The 17,858-nt window shown below is 37.8% G+C and overlaps 1 protein-coding gene across 1 annotated transcript; it reads right to left on the minus strand.

The window, feature by feature from the left end:
- Window positions 1–1,663: 1,663 nt before the first annotated feature.
- aaas (achalasia, adrenocortical insufficiency, alacrimia) lies at window positions 1,664–15,931 on the minus strand. Its single transcript, XM_007247970.4, has 17 exons — window positions 15,835–15,931; window positions 14,447–14,601; window positions 13,496–13,623; window positions 13,333–13,388; window positions 12,918–13,009; window positions 12,664–12,710; window positions 12,330–12,428; window positions 12,031–12,174; window positions 11,107–11,227; window positions 10,817–10,941; window positions 8,711–8,771; window positions 6,917–7,007; window positions 6,240–6,309; window positions 5,092–5,159; window positions 3,808–3,889; window positions 2,709–2,793; window positions 1,664–1,925 (listed from the first exon to the last, which is right to left on the minus strand). The coding sequence occupies exons 2-17, from the start codon at window positions 14,555–14,557 to the stop codon at window positions 1,773–1,775; spliced, it is 1,533 nt and encodes a 510-aa protein (XP_007248032.3). The 5' UTR covers window positions 14,558–14,601; window positions 15,835–15,931; the 3' UTR covers window positions 1,664–1,772.
- Between the last annotated feature and the right edge of the window lie 1,927 nt (window positions 15,932–17,858).

Consider the following 17,858-nt stretch of genomic DNA (forward strand, 5'->3'; position numbering starts at 1 on the left):
AACATTTAATAACTATGTTCCCAAACGCTGAGTGAGGTCTGAATGTTTATCACTGCATCTCATTCACAACTTTCCAGAATCCATCATTCCAGAGAACATTTGCACATCTGACTTAGCAATGAAGGCAAAATAAATCTAAATATATTCATTAGAATAGTTATCTGAAAACAGTTCAACATGACTTACAAAAAATAAAATGTATAAAATATAAAATGCAAAGCAAATGCTTTGTGGGGTGATTTTTGTTAATCTGTTTGTATGAAATATGGGAAAATAACCTGTAAAAATACTGTTCCTTAAAAGACATTTTTTATAAAAAAAAAATGGGAAAAATTATGTAAAAAAGGAAAAAAAAAAAATTAAAATCATACCAAAGACATTGAAATAATTTGTAATCTGACAAATATAGATTTAAGATGATGAAAATTGTAAATTGTGAAATTGTAACTGAATATAAATTAAATGTTGAATGATATTAAAGACATAAGTAAGGCATGTAAAGCACTGTAAGGTAGAAAGTAACCTCTCCAAAGTAACTGGCCCCCCCAGTTAAAATGTTTTAGAACTGCCAATGTGCCCCACAGGCCATTGATGTCAGAGGAAAAGACAACTTTGGCAAGTGGATCAATAAAGAAGCCACAGTTGATCAGTTACCCTTTAACATAAACACCTTCCATCACTAATGCAGTCTCTGCCACAATGTCTCCAAGGATAGTTATTTGTACAATTAATTCGGTGACCATAATATTTTCATGTGACTAAATGTATATAGGGCCTTTTTCACAGTCAAGGTCACTTTCCCTGTCCCACTCTGAGGGACCCCACACTAGACAGATATCTGTGTTGTCCCATCACGAAGCATCATCCACTCTGTTCCAATGCACTGAATAAATCGCAATTCTATAGAAACAAATAAATAAAGTGGCACAGCAACAGAAATGTCAGTCCAGTTTTTGGGAAATCACTGGTTTGTTCCCCGGTGATGCCACAGCCATAGACTGTAAAAAAGTATCTGCATTTTTATTTCATTTATTAAGGGAAAATATTTCCAAACCAAACTGACCCTATGTAAAACAGTAATTATTTTTAAGGCAAAAAAACACTGCTGACCAAAAAGAACACAAAAGCCAACAAACATCCTGATGATCCTCATGACTTTGGGAAAATACTCTGTGGACTGGTATTGCTTTGCTGCATCAGGGCCTGGACAACTTGCTGTAATATATGCAACCATGAATTCTGCTGTTAACCAGACAATCCTGAAGGACAATGTCTGGCCATCAGTTTGTGGCTTTACGCTCAAGTGGACTTGGGTTCTGCAGCAGGACAATGATACAAAGCACACAAACAAAACAAAACAAGACAAACAAGACCTCTGAATGGCTAAAAAACAAAATGAAGGTTTTGGAGTGGTTTTAGTAAAAGTCTGATTGAGAGGCTGTGGCATGACCTTAAACAGGCCATTCATCCTGGAAAACCCTCCAATGTGAATTAAACCAATTCTGCTAAAAATGTGAGATGTGAAAAAGCAATTATTAGGTTTAGGGGCAATTACTTTTTCACATGTTGTTTTGAATAGATTTCTAGAATAGCAATATACCCTTCAGGAATATTTTAAGAACTGATTTATCTTCACACGTTAGCACACACATGATGTTGCAAATCAATGAGGATATCAAAGTTTATTAGTTTGTGCAAACAGTAGTAAACCATAGGCATATGTTGAGATATGGCAAGTAGTAAGTAGAAAGTAGGAAACAACAAATCATTGTTTAGGAAATCTGTTCTGTGTAGAGCGTGTGTGTAGTACTGTAATCTTCTATCTTGCTGGTGATGTGTGGGAGTGGAGGGCTTCCACCAGTGTGTGGTCTCCCCACACTTACAAAATAGAACGGCACATGAGAAATCCGGCCATTGGACCAGCACTGCAAAGAAACACAAACACAATTAAACTTGAAGTCAACCATTTTTTAGGCAAACTTAACTGAATGTAATATTAATATAATTCTCAGTTTAGTTTTTTTGGATGTGAATTACACCTAGTTTAAGAATAAAAATGCACTTGCAATAGCATTTCTTCATTAAATTTATTTAAATTGAATCTATCTTCAACTTAATCTGGGTTTTCCTCATTGGATAAAATAAAAGGTCATGCCATCTTTCGTGCCAAAAATGGCATCAGATATTTTTAACTCTTTTTAATGCTGTGGTGGAATGTCTTATCACAGCTCATGTAAAAAAACAAACAAAAAAAAAAACAATGCTGTTTAACCAGAGTGCAGGCAAAAATAATGATAAATTAATATTGGAGTAGTTATAATACAGCAGCTCAGCGGAGTCACAGAGAGCCGTGCTCAAAGTTCACAGAGAACGTAAATAAATATTAAATTGACAGTCCCTACGTTTTTGGTGAAAATGTGTAACTGCAGTGAGAATGGTAAAAAGATCTTTTAAAACGTGCATAGTGGTGCAGTCTCTTTAAAGCGATTTTCACCAGCTCTCAGTACTAATTCTGTGTTTATCGGGCGTGATAATGAGTAAATGAGCAGATGAAGAGTTTGCTGTTCTGAGCAAACTGAGCAAGTCTAGAAAATACTTGAAAATATCATCTGCTACTTTTGGAATCTTTTACAGCAGCAGCACCTATTTTATTTAATTTCATTATTTTTTCTATGACACTGTTTAACCACAAGTAAGTACACCCTTACCACTGTGAGCAATGCACCATGCTGGAAATGAGGATGAAACTGAATCAGTCTAGGCTCTGCTCCAATCTCCCCACTCACAAAGCCACTAAAATAGAATAGAAATTAAAGATGTAAGCATAACCAGAATACAAAGAAACAAAAAAATAAAGCAGGATTAAATAAATTAAATGTTTGCAATATCGCTTAATTTTATTTTTGTAATATTAAATGGTCAAAATTCAGGTCACATGTACAGCCACATAATGTCTTGCCATGTGTTATGACGGGTCAAAACAAAAGCTAAAAAAGCTTAAGTAGAGACAAGACAACAAACACAGCTTACCCTACACACTGACATCAGTAACATAAAATATAAAAATGAGAGACTGTGTGAAAAAGTTTAAGAGAGTATGTGAGTAAGTTAGTATAGGTGTGAGAGAGTGTAAGAGTGTGAGTGAGAGAGTGTGCGAGTGAGAGTGTGTAAGAGTGTAAGTGTGTGTGAGTTTGTAAGGGTGAGAGTTCAAGAGAGTGTGAGATTGTAAAAGAGTAAGAGTGAGTGTAACAGAGAGTGAGTGTGCAAGTGTGTATAAGTGAGAGTCAGTGTGAGAGTGTGTAAAAAAAAGTGTGAGAGTGAGCGAGTGTGAATGTGTAAGAGTGAGTGTGAGAATGAGAGTGTAACTAGGACTGAGAGTGAGTGAGCAAGAGAGTGAGAGTAAGTATAACAGTGAGAGACTGTGTGAGAGAGAGTGTGTGAGAGAGAGAGTGTGTGTGAGAGTGAATGTGTAAGAATGAGTCTGTAATAAAGTGTTTAAAAAGTAAGTGAGAGTGAGTGAGTGAGTGAGTGAGTGTAAGAGACTGTAGGAGGTAGTGTAAGAGACTGAAAGAGAATAAGAGAGTTCGACTAAGAGAATTGCTCTGATCTATAACTATTCACGTTTTTGTTTTAATAAATGAAATAGGAAATGTTTCTTTTTTGAAAGAGAGGATTAGCATTAGTGTTTGGCTCCAATGATTAAGTGTTTTAGGTGGGCATTTTAATGTTAATCACTGGTCTAACACTTTAAGATGTAAATTTTATTTACATAATGGTCTCTCCTTTATGTAATGTTATTCTACTCACCATGGAAGCAATTCAAAGACTGGGCTGGAGCGTGTTTTAAACACAGCTATAATAGCAGGATGACTGGAGGATCCTGCATTGCCTAAAGAAGAGGATAAATGAAAATGGAAAAATATCTGTTTTTTTACTTCCTCAGGACTCATTAATGGCAGGGAACTTTCTGCTTAAAGGCAAGCACCTTAAATTGCAGTTACTGACTTCAGACTACTAAACATCTGTAAGATGTGCCCTGGATTCAAGTTTAAAGGTTGTTTCCACTCTTATACAATAGAGAACCCTTAAGCCACTTTAAACTGTGACAACTGCAGTCTTATATGGTTAGCAACGTGCTTCAAAAAGAAATGGTGTGTCTGTGACATTTGTTGCAAAAATTGCTATATAAATAAAATTTGACTTAATTCTGCGTCTGACTGTTAAAGGTTCATTGTGTCTGATTGTCCTAAAAGAGAGTTTATAAAACCACTCAATTCCTGTGGTACCATTTTGAACTAGCGTGAAACATTTTGTGATTCCTCATGGTTTTTAGCCTAGGGCACAGAAATCATTCAGTCAGATTTAAGGAGGTAAGTACTGGTATGTGCATTCATACTGAACTGCCACAGTTAGTGGGTCATGGTTTAGTGCACACACCACCAAGAACCCTGATGCTGTAATGATATTGTGGGCACTGTAGTGGTTTAGGAGTATTGCTATGGTAACTGTAGTCTTGTTTGTCCCCCAACCACTCCTCCTCCTCTCTCATCCCACCCCTGCTGTTTGTAGAGAAAGTGAGCCACATGCACATTTATCACTCTTTATTCTTTATCTCTGACTAGAGAAACACATTGAGCATGCTACGTTTACACTTTACAGGCTGTACTAACTGCCTCAGTGGGTTTGTATAGGTGAGCAAACTAACATAACTGTTTGAATTAAGTGGAAAGAGACCTTTGGCAAACATCAGCGCATGTACTTCTCTGTTCTTACATCTTACACCTGCATCCCTTTTTCACATTCACAGAAAAACAATTCAATTCAAAAAAATTATTATTAGTGCCCTATTGCTTTTGCTGCTGCCAAATATTGTTTTGTATTATGTACAAAAAATAATTCCATAAAACAGAAGCAACCACAATAAGTCACAAAATGTAGATGCTATTTTAAACACTACACATGACTTAGCAGCAGAAGAATTTATTTTGGCTTATCATTGATTTCTCATTGTGTCAGTTATCAAATTTAAACCCCATTTGAATGCCAGTGATGAATTAAAATAAATTAATGAGGATTTCAAAAATTCTGTACCTTTCAGAAGCACAGCCAGTCTCTCTCCAGTGGGATCCCAAGCAAGGGACTGAACCTCTCCCCCAACACTGATGAGCACAGGATAAGTGACAGGTTAATAAATCTACAATTTGAAAAAGGGCTAATGTGCATTACAACTAAAGATGTTCACTTATCTCTGAATCATATTTTTATTTTATGCACTCCAGAAAAGCAGAATGTCGTGCTAAAACATCTTTGCTTTGTTTCTGTAGATGATTTCAGTCACATTTCTTTTAACGTCTTTATATTTTAACATTTTTTTATTATTCAGTGCATGAAGAACATGAAATACTAGCATTAGCTACAACTCATATATCAGTACATTTATTACGAACTTGCAAAACTACCGTATTTTTTGCACTATAAGGCGTACATTAAATCATTTAATTTTCCCCAAAATTGTCATGTATGAATTTTACCAACCAGGTATTAAGGGGCAGTAAGGCCACACAGGTGTATACAGGAGTTTCAGTTTAGTTCTCTAGCACTGAGGCTTGAGCAGTATTAGCATTAGCGCTAACTGCACTAAGAGTTAGCTCTTTACCCATTCAGAGGTGAGTTTTATCAGCCTGTAGCCTGCTGCTAGCCCCAGCTAGCACTGCAGGAGCAACACTAGCATTAGCCACTAACCACGGTAAGCGTTAGCTCTTTCGCCGCTCAGAGGTGAGAATTATCGGACTGTAGCCTTTGCGTTTACCATGTTAAAACAAGCTATGTGGGATGAACCACTAGCTAATATCGCCTTGGCTTACCGGAACACTCCGGTAAAGGGTTCCAGAGTGTAACGCTGTCGGGCGGCATTTACAAACGGTTAGCCGCTAATGCTCAGAAGTTTTTTTTTTAGGAGAGAATTCTGTGTAGATTAATATCCAGTGCTCGTTTGACATTAAAAGAAATTTAAGAATTACACTTTCTTAGGTCACCACCCAGCAACAAAACCTGCTGAATAAAAAGGGAAACATGGCGACACCCCTGTTCCTTACAAGTGTTGCATAATGCGCCTTATAATCCGGTGCGTCTTATGTATGAAAACAGACGTTCATTAATGGTGCACCTTATAATTCGCTGCGCCTTGTAGTGTGAAAAATATGGTAATGAACAGAGGTACAATCAGACACACTGCTTACGTGATATCATCAATCCCACTGAAGGTGGTTTCAGAAAGATCAGCCACAACTGCAGCAGATTTCGGTCCTCCTAAAACAAGCCAAAGAATAAGAAAGCAAGTTATAAAATTACACATTACACTGTGAGCCACAATTAAGATAACCCACCAACTTACTTTTCCTTGAGATAATTATCTCCATCTCTGTCTCTAACATTTTAAAATGCTCCTGTTAACAATTAAACCAACAGAGGCATGCTTACATGTATATTTCTCTAAAACTAAACTAGAGACCTACAGAATTCTACAGAATAGTACGTTAAAATCTGTAGACACATAAGAGGCACACATAACTGTGTAGAAAAGTAAGTTTGATATCACTGTGCGGCCTTGAGCAAAGAGCACAGAAGTTTTTGGAGTAAATTTCAAATCAAATGCAACCTACTGCAGCTTTCTGTGGCCCAGTTCTGGTTTTGATTAAAGCAGTAATAAAGTGGATTAGTGTTGGCCAGAATGTCTACTTTCAGTTTTCGGATGCTGTGTAAGATTTAATGTGTCTCAATCAGATGAAAGGGTACCCTTGTCATGTTGTGTTTTACTTGTTTTATATAAAAAATCATTAAGACATCCCATGTTAAAATATAATAAAATGATTTCAATCAAGAAAAAAACGATAAGTTGTGTAGTAATGTTAAGTACCTGTCATGTCTGAGAACGTCAGTGCATAGATCACCATTTCTCCCTGAACACTGAACAACAATCGGCTTCCGTCAGGACTCCAGCATGCAGACTAGGGGTAAAGAGAAAAGATCAAATACATTTAGAAACCAGTACAATAATCTGCATTATTAAAACATTTGTAGTTGGAATATCTGGAATACAAAACATAGGTTTCAAATGATTTAACGATTTTCCTTCCCCTGTGTCATGTGGCTCCTTAGTGTCTCAGGTGTGAATGGGCAGCAGGTCTGTTAAATTTGGTGTTCTGGGTTCAATTCTCTCATACTGACCATGTCAAGCATTCTACATGCCACTTCATTGCAAGAAATCTCTCTGTGACTGAGAGAAACAAAATTGTTGCTCTACATACAGATGGCCTAGGCTATTAGAAGATTGCTAACACCCTAAAACCGAGATGCAGCATGATCAGGATCAATTCAGTGTTCAGTGTAATATCCAGAGGTTGGCTTTAAAAAAAAAATAGACGTATGAGTGCTGCCAGCATTGCTACAAAGCTTAAAGAAGTAGAAAGCCGGCCTGCAGTGCTCAGACCATACACCACACTCTGCATCAACTTGTCATAAAAAGGAGCCTATTTTGAAGCTGATGCACAAACAGTTTGCTGAAGACAAACAGTCCAAGAGCATGGATTACTGGAACCATGTCCTGTGGTCTGACAAGACCAAGATTAACTTGTTTGGCTCAGATGGTGTCCAGCGTGTGTGGTGGTGGCATGGTGAAGAGAACCAAAAAAAACTGTCCCTTGCCTACAGTAGAGCATGGTGGTGGTAGCATCATGGTTTGTCGCTGTATAAGTGCTTCAGAAACTCAGCCAAATGGCAGTTTCAAGATTCAGATTTTTATTGTCACGTCACAGAGTACAGGTGTACATGTGAGTAAAAAACTTGGGTGCAGATTCCCACCAATGTGCAAAGAATAATATTTATAAGAAGAGTAATAAAATAAAATATAATATAAAATAAGACATACAGATAGCTTTACAGTATAAACACTACACACAATACACTTAATATAATCAAGTTTTTCAACTTTGCTTTGCTGAGAAAGCTGAAAATAAAGGTGATTGGCTGGCCAAGTACGCCTCCAGACTTAACCCAAGTAAGCCTTAACACTGCTTTTCTTTTCATATTTGATATAGTTCAATAAACACTACAAATGATATCTATTTACAGTTACAGTTTTTTGTTATTATTAAAGCCAAGGCATTAAATAATTAAAATGGCTCTTTATAGGGCTATATAGAAGTACTTGATGTATTTTTGCTGCGGTGAGGCACACCTTAAAAGCAGTGTTTTGGGGTGTTTTCTCTCTTGACCTGCACCCAGGATCGATTCTGGGCTGGTTAGTTTTCATACACAACTTTTTTGTTTTAACCCTGGCTCGCCTGTTCAACTCCATTAGTCACCTTTCTGCATGGAGATAATGTTTCTCCAGTCAGGCAAGACCAGTGATCTGGGACCAAAAAAGAGGTGGAGTCTTTCCCAGCTTTTGGCTAACAGAATGTTTATGCTAACCCGGCTAACACTAGCTAGCATGCTGTTTGGCTGTGCTGTCCCACGCAATGCTCTGCAGCGTTCTCTCTGCAAACAATATTATACAATTTGCTCCACAGCTGTTTTTTTCAGCTATACTGCGGCTTTTCAGTATATGAAAAATGCATAGCGAAATTAAAAGCGATATATCGCATGAACCGATTGACAACACACGTTACTTCACAACACATTAGCACATGTAAGCAACTAGCAGTCTTACCTGGCATCGCCCTTTCAGACAAGGCCACCGCTCGCATGTCCACATTCTGGTCTCCCAAACCCTGCACACCATCGTTAGAAAACATTAGCATCTGCTCCATCATGCCTGCTGCTAATATACTAAACAGCAGTTTACCATGAGCAAGCCAAATGTGTTTCTGCCTTAGAAGGACTCAGGAAAAAAATATAATACAGTCTTTTGGGGTGGGGGTTAAATATTAACTATTAAAAAATAAATAGTGATGGAATGTCTGAATAAATGTAGTTTAAAGGCATTATGGTTTGTGTGTTCCATGGTAAAGCCTGTTATATGCCTTGAACTATAGCGACCCCTTGAGGCTGACCAGCATATGATTAGTAGAAGATAGCAGTCTCTTCTGATAAAGTTTAGGTCTCTTATCAGGATGTAGTTAGGTCTGCAGAACAGAGCATGCTTAAAACCCTAAATAATAAATAAAAACATGACAATCAATCAATGCATTAATTCAGACATTACTGAGCCATTGTGAACTATTTACAGAATTATCATCAAGTAGTCTGTGTTGAAAGCATAAAATAAATGTTTATTCTCTTGCTCATTGTTAACATCTTTGCTTGTTAATATCCATATGCATGCTGGAAGTGAAATTAATGTGAAATCTTGTAAAATTCAGGTTTAATGGTGGCAGTCTATTTATTCTTTCCTTCATTAAGCTTTCTAAAAATAAAAAAAGTTGTTATAATAATTTTCTGAATAGGCTACTTGCCCAAAATATCCCTAACCTACATTACCTGGTGACGGGTTAATTAGAGAAAGTTTCTAAACTTTCATTTGGATTAATTTATCATTCAAACTGGTAATCAACCACACCATCTGGGGGACAAAAACACTGACCCAATTAATAATGCCTACATTTGACTTAATCAATTCACTTTACTACAGTTCTTCATTTAAAATTCCATTCTAAATGAATGTAGTGGAAACACTGTGTATAGTTCATTGCTCATTAAAAGTCTGGACTCATTCAAAAAAAAAAAAAAAAAAAAAACGATAATATTTTCTATTATAATAGAAGAAAAGTGGACTTGTATGAGAAACCTGTTTGTATGTCAAACACAAATGCACAAATGGCTACATGGAATATCAAAGCCAGTGGCCCTTAACCTGTTCCCAGTTTCACATAACTACAGATTTTAAAATTCATGAAATATTTAGAAAAAAGGAGCAAGAAAAAAAAGATTAATTTGAAATCAGTAACGTTATTTTTTACGCAAATTAATTACGCTACCAAATTTGACCCCAACCTGCCTCAATCTTTTTTTGGCTCAATGACTAAAAAAGCTTCAACATGGACAACACAACGACAGAGGAGACATTCCCCAAAGTGCGGTGTCCGGTGTCCACTAATATGTATATATTTGTATTGCTCAGAGAATGGCTCTGGAATAGTGGTGTCAATCAGTTACAAAATTATTTTTTTTTCTGATTAACTGCGAGTAATAGCACTTGTTCTTCTTAAGATGCAAGATTTTATAGTGGATATTTTTAAATGTAAATAGAAGAATGACCATTTAAATGGCCCGAGGGAAATATCTAACTGCCAGTATTCAGAAATGTGTACACTGTCCCTTCAAGTGCACTGGTACGTGTGTAGCTACCCTGAGAGCGCAGAGAATCCGAGCGTGTGTTGTACCACGGAGATCATTGTATGTAGCTCCTTTTTTTTCATTTTATTTCTGTAACTAATGCCATACATGAATTTTGGTGCTAGTTCATGTATGAACTAATACATAAGCAAGCAGAATACTGCCAGAGCGAGTCCGAGTGTCCTATCTGCTCCATGTGCTTTGTGTTTCACCTGCCCCAAAGCTCACTATCTGGGTTGGAGCTGGAAGTATGAACCAAGACTTGCTACAGGGCAGCACAACAGGACACCGCACATCAGGGGATTTACTCCTCTGTCACTGTATGGAGCTTTTCAGTCCTTCAGTCATAACAAAATCTGCTCTTTGGGCAGGGCAGATTACGACAGAAGTTGGGGTCAAACTTGGTGGCGTAATTAATTTATTAACACGTTACTTATTCCAAATTAATTTGCATACATTAATGTTTTAATGCATTTGGTACCTGAATAGGGCAGAAGGTGTGGCTGCCAACAGCCGACTGCCATCTGGTGACCAAGAGACATTTGTGACTCCTCCACCTCCCACTCGCTGTAGTGGAACACAGTTCTCAGCGGCCACATCCCATACCTAATTAACACACCAGCAAAACACATAAAAAACTGATTTGATCTGGTTACAGGTTTTCCTTATCTAATAATGATCATAATAATAATGTTTACTGTTTATCAGTATATGATGATATCCAGAAAACCTTTTAATTGACTGTAACTAAAGAAAGCAATGATAACCAACCATCATGGCAGTGTCCACAGGAGAGGCAGACACTAATAAAGACCCTGAAGGAGACCAGGCAACAGACGTGACTGGAGAATGACCTGGATGAGACAACACCTGAGCACAACCAGAAGAGGGCCTGTAAGAAAGAACGAAAGAAAGAGAGAGAGTACAGACAGACTGTTAAATGTAATGTTAATAAGTCCTGCATTAGCACCCAAATATAAAAAAAAAGAAAGAAAAACGATACCAGAGTCCACTTTAACCAGCGCTGTTGGGAAAACGCCTAGTCTAGAGTCTAGGCTACGAACTTACTTCCTTATTTTAGCTATTGGTAATTCTTGTTTCCCCTTAGATACCTTCTAACTCTCTCCTTTGGGTTAGGCTACTATATTCTAATCTGCTGGAGTCATTATCCAAACTCTGATAGCGCTTCATATTTTCTGTTCTTCATGAATCCAGTCTATATTAATTTCACCTTTCTGCCCACCTGATGGAAGTCTCTGGAAGTCAGGCTTCCCCATCACCCACCACAGATCAACTGTCACCTCCCTCAGAAGTTGTTCACTCTCCACTACTGATTATACTTAAGTTTATATGAACTCTAACTAGGAATATTCTAACTGCTTTTCCTAATTCACCTGAATATATTAGATATTTGTGGATTTGTAATGACTTAATTTAGATTAATTTATAAGTAGTTTGAAAAGAGGAGGATAGTTTCCCTGTTACAAAATAGCTTTGGCAGTACATATGATAGTACATGGTACATGTAAAAAGCACTAAATAAATAAATAAATTTGATTTGATTCTAGAATCAGGAGTCCAAGATATATAGAATATAGAATATTATATAAAATACACGATTAAATTAAGACTATTAAAGTGCTATGATTTATACTATAATATTATATATACATTGTTGTGTGTGTGAGCCAATACCGTGTAGACAGTGAAGAAGGATCGACATGCCAGACAAGAAGGCAGGTGTGACACGCCACAGCCAGAGCAGATGCACACAGAGGTTTCCACTGCATAGCACTCACGTTCCTCTGCAGCCGGTGCTTTAAAGTTGGGGCTGTTGCACTGTAAAAGCAGCCACAGGTTAAGACTAATAAGGCCTAGATTAATTATGGCGTATTATTAAACGGAAGCACTTGTAGATTTAAAAAGTCACACTTTTACTGCATTAATTAATCAAGTTAAATTGTGATATATTTTATATAAAAAATCAGAATTACCTCCGAGAGTTATAGATCTTGATGGAATCATCCAGAAGGGCTACTGCAAATTTGTCTGTGTGAGGATGCCAAGCAAAGCTTCGGATAGCACTATCAGACCTAAAGGTTAAAAAAAAGCAGTTAAAACTGAAAGATTCACAGTGGTTGAATCTCTAATAGCTGCCTAGTCCCCGTAAATGAATTATGTAAGTCATGAAATATAATTTTTAATGATAAAAGTTGCACAGTTTAGGGAGCAGAGAGCCATCTGAGTTTCAGCCAATGAACCGTCAGATTTATAAGACAGACTTGAATCCTAAAATCTGTTGACTAACAATCGGAGAAATCCTCTTACCAATCCAACACTTGGGAGAATTCAGCAGTCATCTCCTCTCCACTTAACTGTTAAGAAAAACATGTCAAATTAACACCGTGGTTTCTGATACAAACTGTTAAAGAAATTTACAATAACTTCAACGCTGAGGCTAAACATCCCACTGTCATCCCAAAAACTAATCCAAAATTAATAAGAATAACTCAAAACTGCATGCTTATCCTTATAAGGTAAGAAAGCAGAGTGTATGAGTAAATAGGTATGATAATTCTCACAGTTAGATGTGGAAACAGAGAGCCATGGAATGAAGACATCCATCGTATCAGAGCCAAAACACATCCTGAACTCACTGCCAGCCACTTAGGCACTGTAGAAAACATACAAACATTCCATCCAGTGATCAGAAAGCAAATATAAATGAATACATAGTTGATGTTTATTTATCCAAAACTGCATCTACATATTTGCACTGCAACCCAGTATAGTTGTGTGCACACTACAAAAACTCAACTACAGACTGCTTACATTTGAACCGCTGAGTAAGAAACAATGTTTAATTGGCACCCTGGTAGAGGGAGTCAACACTGAACACTGAACCACATCCACAGTTACACATACACACACATCTAAGCAGAAATATAAAGCATTAGCATGCACATTAAAATAAAAGAGAAAATAACATTTACTCACCTTCTTCAGCGCTATTAGTGATTTCATCTAAAAGGCCCGAAAGACCTGCATCACGCCTACACAGGTAAGCCAGAAAACAGTCAGCTGGTCACAAGACTTCTATACATTACTACATTAATGTTTCTGCAATTCCTTAAAAAAGCATATGTAAGTTAACATATACCAAGCTCCAGCGCTCCTCATCCATAGCGTATCCTTGTGATCCAGAAAAGCAGCTTTGCTGCTGCTCTCTGGACGACTATGTGGCTTCAAAGTTTCCCTGGGAAAATTCAGACTAGGAGGGTCCCAGTGCTAAAAAGGGAACATATAGCAATGCAAATGTTAGTGACACAAAAACATAGACGAACAATGCTCTGAGGGAAGGACATTTTTGTCCAAACTCTTTCAATGCATAACCAGCGCTATGTTTCACAGTGAGGAAAATAAGTTTTTGACCACCCTGTGACTTTGCAAGTTCTCCCACTTCATCTTAGGTGGATGCCCACTGTGAGAGACATAATGTATTTAAAAAAAACACGAAAATCACAATGTATGATTTTTAATAATTTTATTTGTGTATTACTGCTGTAAATAAGTATTTGAACACCTGTGAAAATCAATGATAATATTTGGTACAGTAGCCTTTGTTTGCAATTACAGAGGTTAAACATTTCCTGTAGTTTTTCATCAGGTTTGCACACACTGCAGCAGGGATTTTTGCTCATTACTTCAAACAGATCTTCAGATCAGCCATGTTTCTGGGATGGCGCTGAGAGAGTTTGAGCCCTCTCCAATGATTTTTTTTTATAGGGTTCAGGTCTGGAGACTGGCTAGACCACTCCAGAACCTTGATATGCTTCTTACAGAGCCACTCCTTGGTTTTCCTGGCTGTGTGCTTCGGGTCATTGTCATGTTGGAAGACCCAGCAATGCTCTAACGCTCTAAAACTCTAAAGGAGGTCGTTTCCTAAAATCTCGCAATACACGGCCCGGTCATCCTCTCCATAATACAGTGTAGTCGTCCTGTCCCATGTGCAGAAAAACAGCGCTCATTTTTCTAGTTTACAGATACAAATCAATCATTGCCTTCGTCAAAATGTAAATTACACAGCTTAATCTAGAGTTATCCCAGTCACCTGTTTTTCGTAGCAGTCCGGTGAGCTCCCTGCCACAAGCTCATTATTCGCTTCATACAGAGTGATCTGTCCGCCCGAGAGCGGCGGTGGGAACAGCGCAAGCGAACACATAGCCAAAACACCAAACTTCTGTCACCAGCAGTCCTGATAACATACTAGATAACAAAACACACAAGAACATTCATAAGATTCCCTACACTCCAAACTGTCTCTGCTATTAATTCTACACTGTCTCTGTTATTAACTCTACACTGCATGTCACTAACTCTACAATGTCTCTGCTATGAACTCTACACTGCCTCTGTTACTGACTCTACACTGCCTCTGTTATTAACTCTACGCTGCCTGTTACTGACTCTACACTATCTCTGCTATTAACTCTGCAATGCCTCTGCTATTAACTATACGTTGCTTTTGTTACTTACTCTACACTGACTGTCATTAACTCTGAACTGCCTGTTATTAACTCTACACTGCATCTGTTATTAATTATACGCTGCCTGTCATTAACTCTACACTTCCTCTGTCATTAACTCCACCCTGTCTGTTATTAACTTTACACTGTCTCTGTTATTAACTCTACACTGCCTCGGTCATTAACTCCGCACTGTCTGTTATTAACTCTACACTGATACTGTTAGCTAGTTTACTGTTATTAACTCTACACTGCCTCTGTTATTAACTTTACACTTCTTCTCTCTTTAACTCTACACTGCCTCTGCTATTAACTTTACACTGCTTCTCTCTTTAACTCTACACTGCCTCTGCTATTAATTAAACAACGCCTTTGTTATTAACTATATGCTGCCTCTGTAACTGACTATCATTAACACTACAACTTCTCTGTTGTTAACTCTTTACTGCCTCTGTCACTAACTCTACACTACCTCTGTTGTTAACTCTGCACTGCCTGTCACTAACTGTACACTGTTTCGTCTGTTGTTAACTCCACTACCTCTGTTATAAACTCTACACTGCTTTTTGTCACTAACTCTACACTATTACCTCTGTTGTTAACTCTACACTACCTGTTATTAACTATATCTCTACACTACCTATATTAACTCTACACTGTTACTGTCACTAACTCTACACTATTACCTCTGTTGTTAACTCTACACTACCTGTTATTAACTATAACTCTACACTACCTCTGTTATTAACTCTACACTGTTACTGTCAGCTAGGTTAGTGTTACTGACTCTACACTGTTCACTGTATTTTCTCAGTATGGAGTGTTGTGTGTGGGTGTAGCGTTGTGTGTGTGTGAAGCTGCGTATAACCCGATACTGAAGGTGTTTATAGTTAATATTCTGCACTGAAAGGTAATATAAAATGTATTGAAATGTAATTTAAAGGTTATTAAAGAATAAAAGAGCTGGACTGACCGAATCCCCTCGCGCTCAGCTTTCCTCCACAAACCGCGCCAGGTTCTCAAACTACGGCAGCTCTACTGGGACAAACAGCAGTAATGCCAGCAGCAATGGCTCTACACTGACACCCAGAGTACTGAACCTGCCACTACATTAAATCACAGCTCCGCTCTGAAACAGGTCCTCATGTTTGCTAAAAAAAAAAAATAATAATAAAAAATAAAAATAAAATAAATAAATAAAATAAATAATAATAATAATAATAATGATAAACTATAATTTCTAAATGATGATCTGGTTACACCATGGAGGTCGTTAGACCTGTTTTAGGGGGGCTATAAACCTGTATCCGCTGAAAATTTTGTGGGATATTGTTGTTTTATGTTATATTAAATGTATCTAATGTGTGTTACTTTTAATATGCAAAAAATGTTGAGAATATAATGCACAGCCGTTTTAAAACGTTTTGATTTTGACTGGCTAAAGAAAGCTGTCAGTTATTGTTACGCTTGTATTCAACTGTTGATTGGTCCTAGGTGTTTTGGGGGCGGGACGAGTGAGGGGAGCGTGAGGATCTGATTGATGTTGGAATAATATAAGGTAAGAAACACGGGTTGTTGTGAAGTTAGAAGCATCAGAACCTGTACAGTGTACAGATGAGGCTCTTTCACCTGGAGTTATTCTTCCAGTGAACAGAACCAGCAGACTCTGTTTACTAGCACATATCTCCCTCTAACTGCTCCTATTACTGAAGTTACTAAAGGAAGTTATTAAAGGAAAAAGACATTAGTGTAGTGGACTATATTGTTAATCTGGCTCAACTGGCTCAATACTCCTCAACTGATTGCTACCACACATGCTTGAGTCCATCTAAACCAAACTAATTAATCTTGGTCTCATCAGATCAGAGGACATGGTTCCATTAATCCATTTTCTTTGTTGACATGCCTTCAGCAAACTGTTTGTGGGCTTTCTTGTGTACAAACTTCAGAGGAGGCTCCTGCAGGCTTCATGCAGACCAGTTTGATGTAGTGTGTGGTGTATGGTCTGAGCAATGACAGGCTGACTCCCCAACTCTTCAATCTCTGCAGCAATGCTGACAGCACTCCTGCGCCTATTTTTTTTAAAGACAGCATTTGGACGTGACGCTGAGCACGTGCATTTAGCTTCTTTGGATTTGTCATTTAAGATCCTTAGAGAGTTATTTGCCATGAAGTGCCATGTTGGAACTTTCAGTGACCAGTATGACCAGTGTGAGAGCTCTACTACAAAACTGAACACACCTGCTCCCTATGCACACCTGAAATCTAGTAACACTAACAAGTCACATGACATTTTGGAGGGAAAATGACAAGCAGTGCTCAATTTGGACATTTAGAGGTGTAGTCTTTTAGGGGTGTACTCACTTTTGTTGCCGGTGGTTTAGACATTAATGGCTGTATATTGAGTTATTTTGGGGAAAGAATACATTTACACTGTTATATAAGTTGGCCACTAATTTTCATTGTTTCAAAGTGTCATTTTGTCAGTGTTGTCCCATGAAAAGGTATACTTAAATATCTGCATAAACGTGAGGGATGGCAGGGGGGCTGAGGAGGATGTTGCGCCAACAAAACTCACACATAAACTTCTGTGTGTGAGATAGGACCTAAACCACTACCACGGAAGCCCACTAGGTGCTCCAACCGGGAAGTCCACCGGGTCAAATGCTGCAGTTAGATCTAGCAGGACAAGAATCATATAATCACCAGAATCACTGGCCAGGAGGATGTCATTAAAAACATTCTAAACAATGTTAACTCTGTACTTTGTGTGGTTTTAAAACAGGACTGCAAAACATCCAGGACATTATGCTCTTCCAAAAAAACATAAACAACTTTTTTCCAGCTTGTAAATAGGCCTATAATTAGCCAATACAGTGTGGACAAGACCAGGTTTCTTAAGCAGGGGTTGCACTACAGCACGTTTAAAACTCACAGGAACAACACCAGAGGCCAGACTGCTGTTACAGTTTTTTTCAACTGTTTACACACTAAAAC

This window comes from Astyanax mexicanus, chromosome 12 (genome assembly GCF_023375975.1).
Source record: "Astyanax mexicanus isolate ESR-SI-001 chromosome 12, AstMex3_surface, whole genome shotgun sequence".
NCBI classification, from domain to species: domain Eukaryota; kingdom Metazoa; phylum Chordata; class Actinopteri; order Characiformes; family Acestrorhamphidae; genus Astyanax; species Astyanax mexicanus.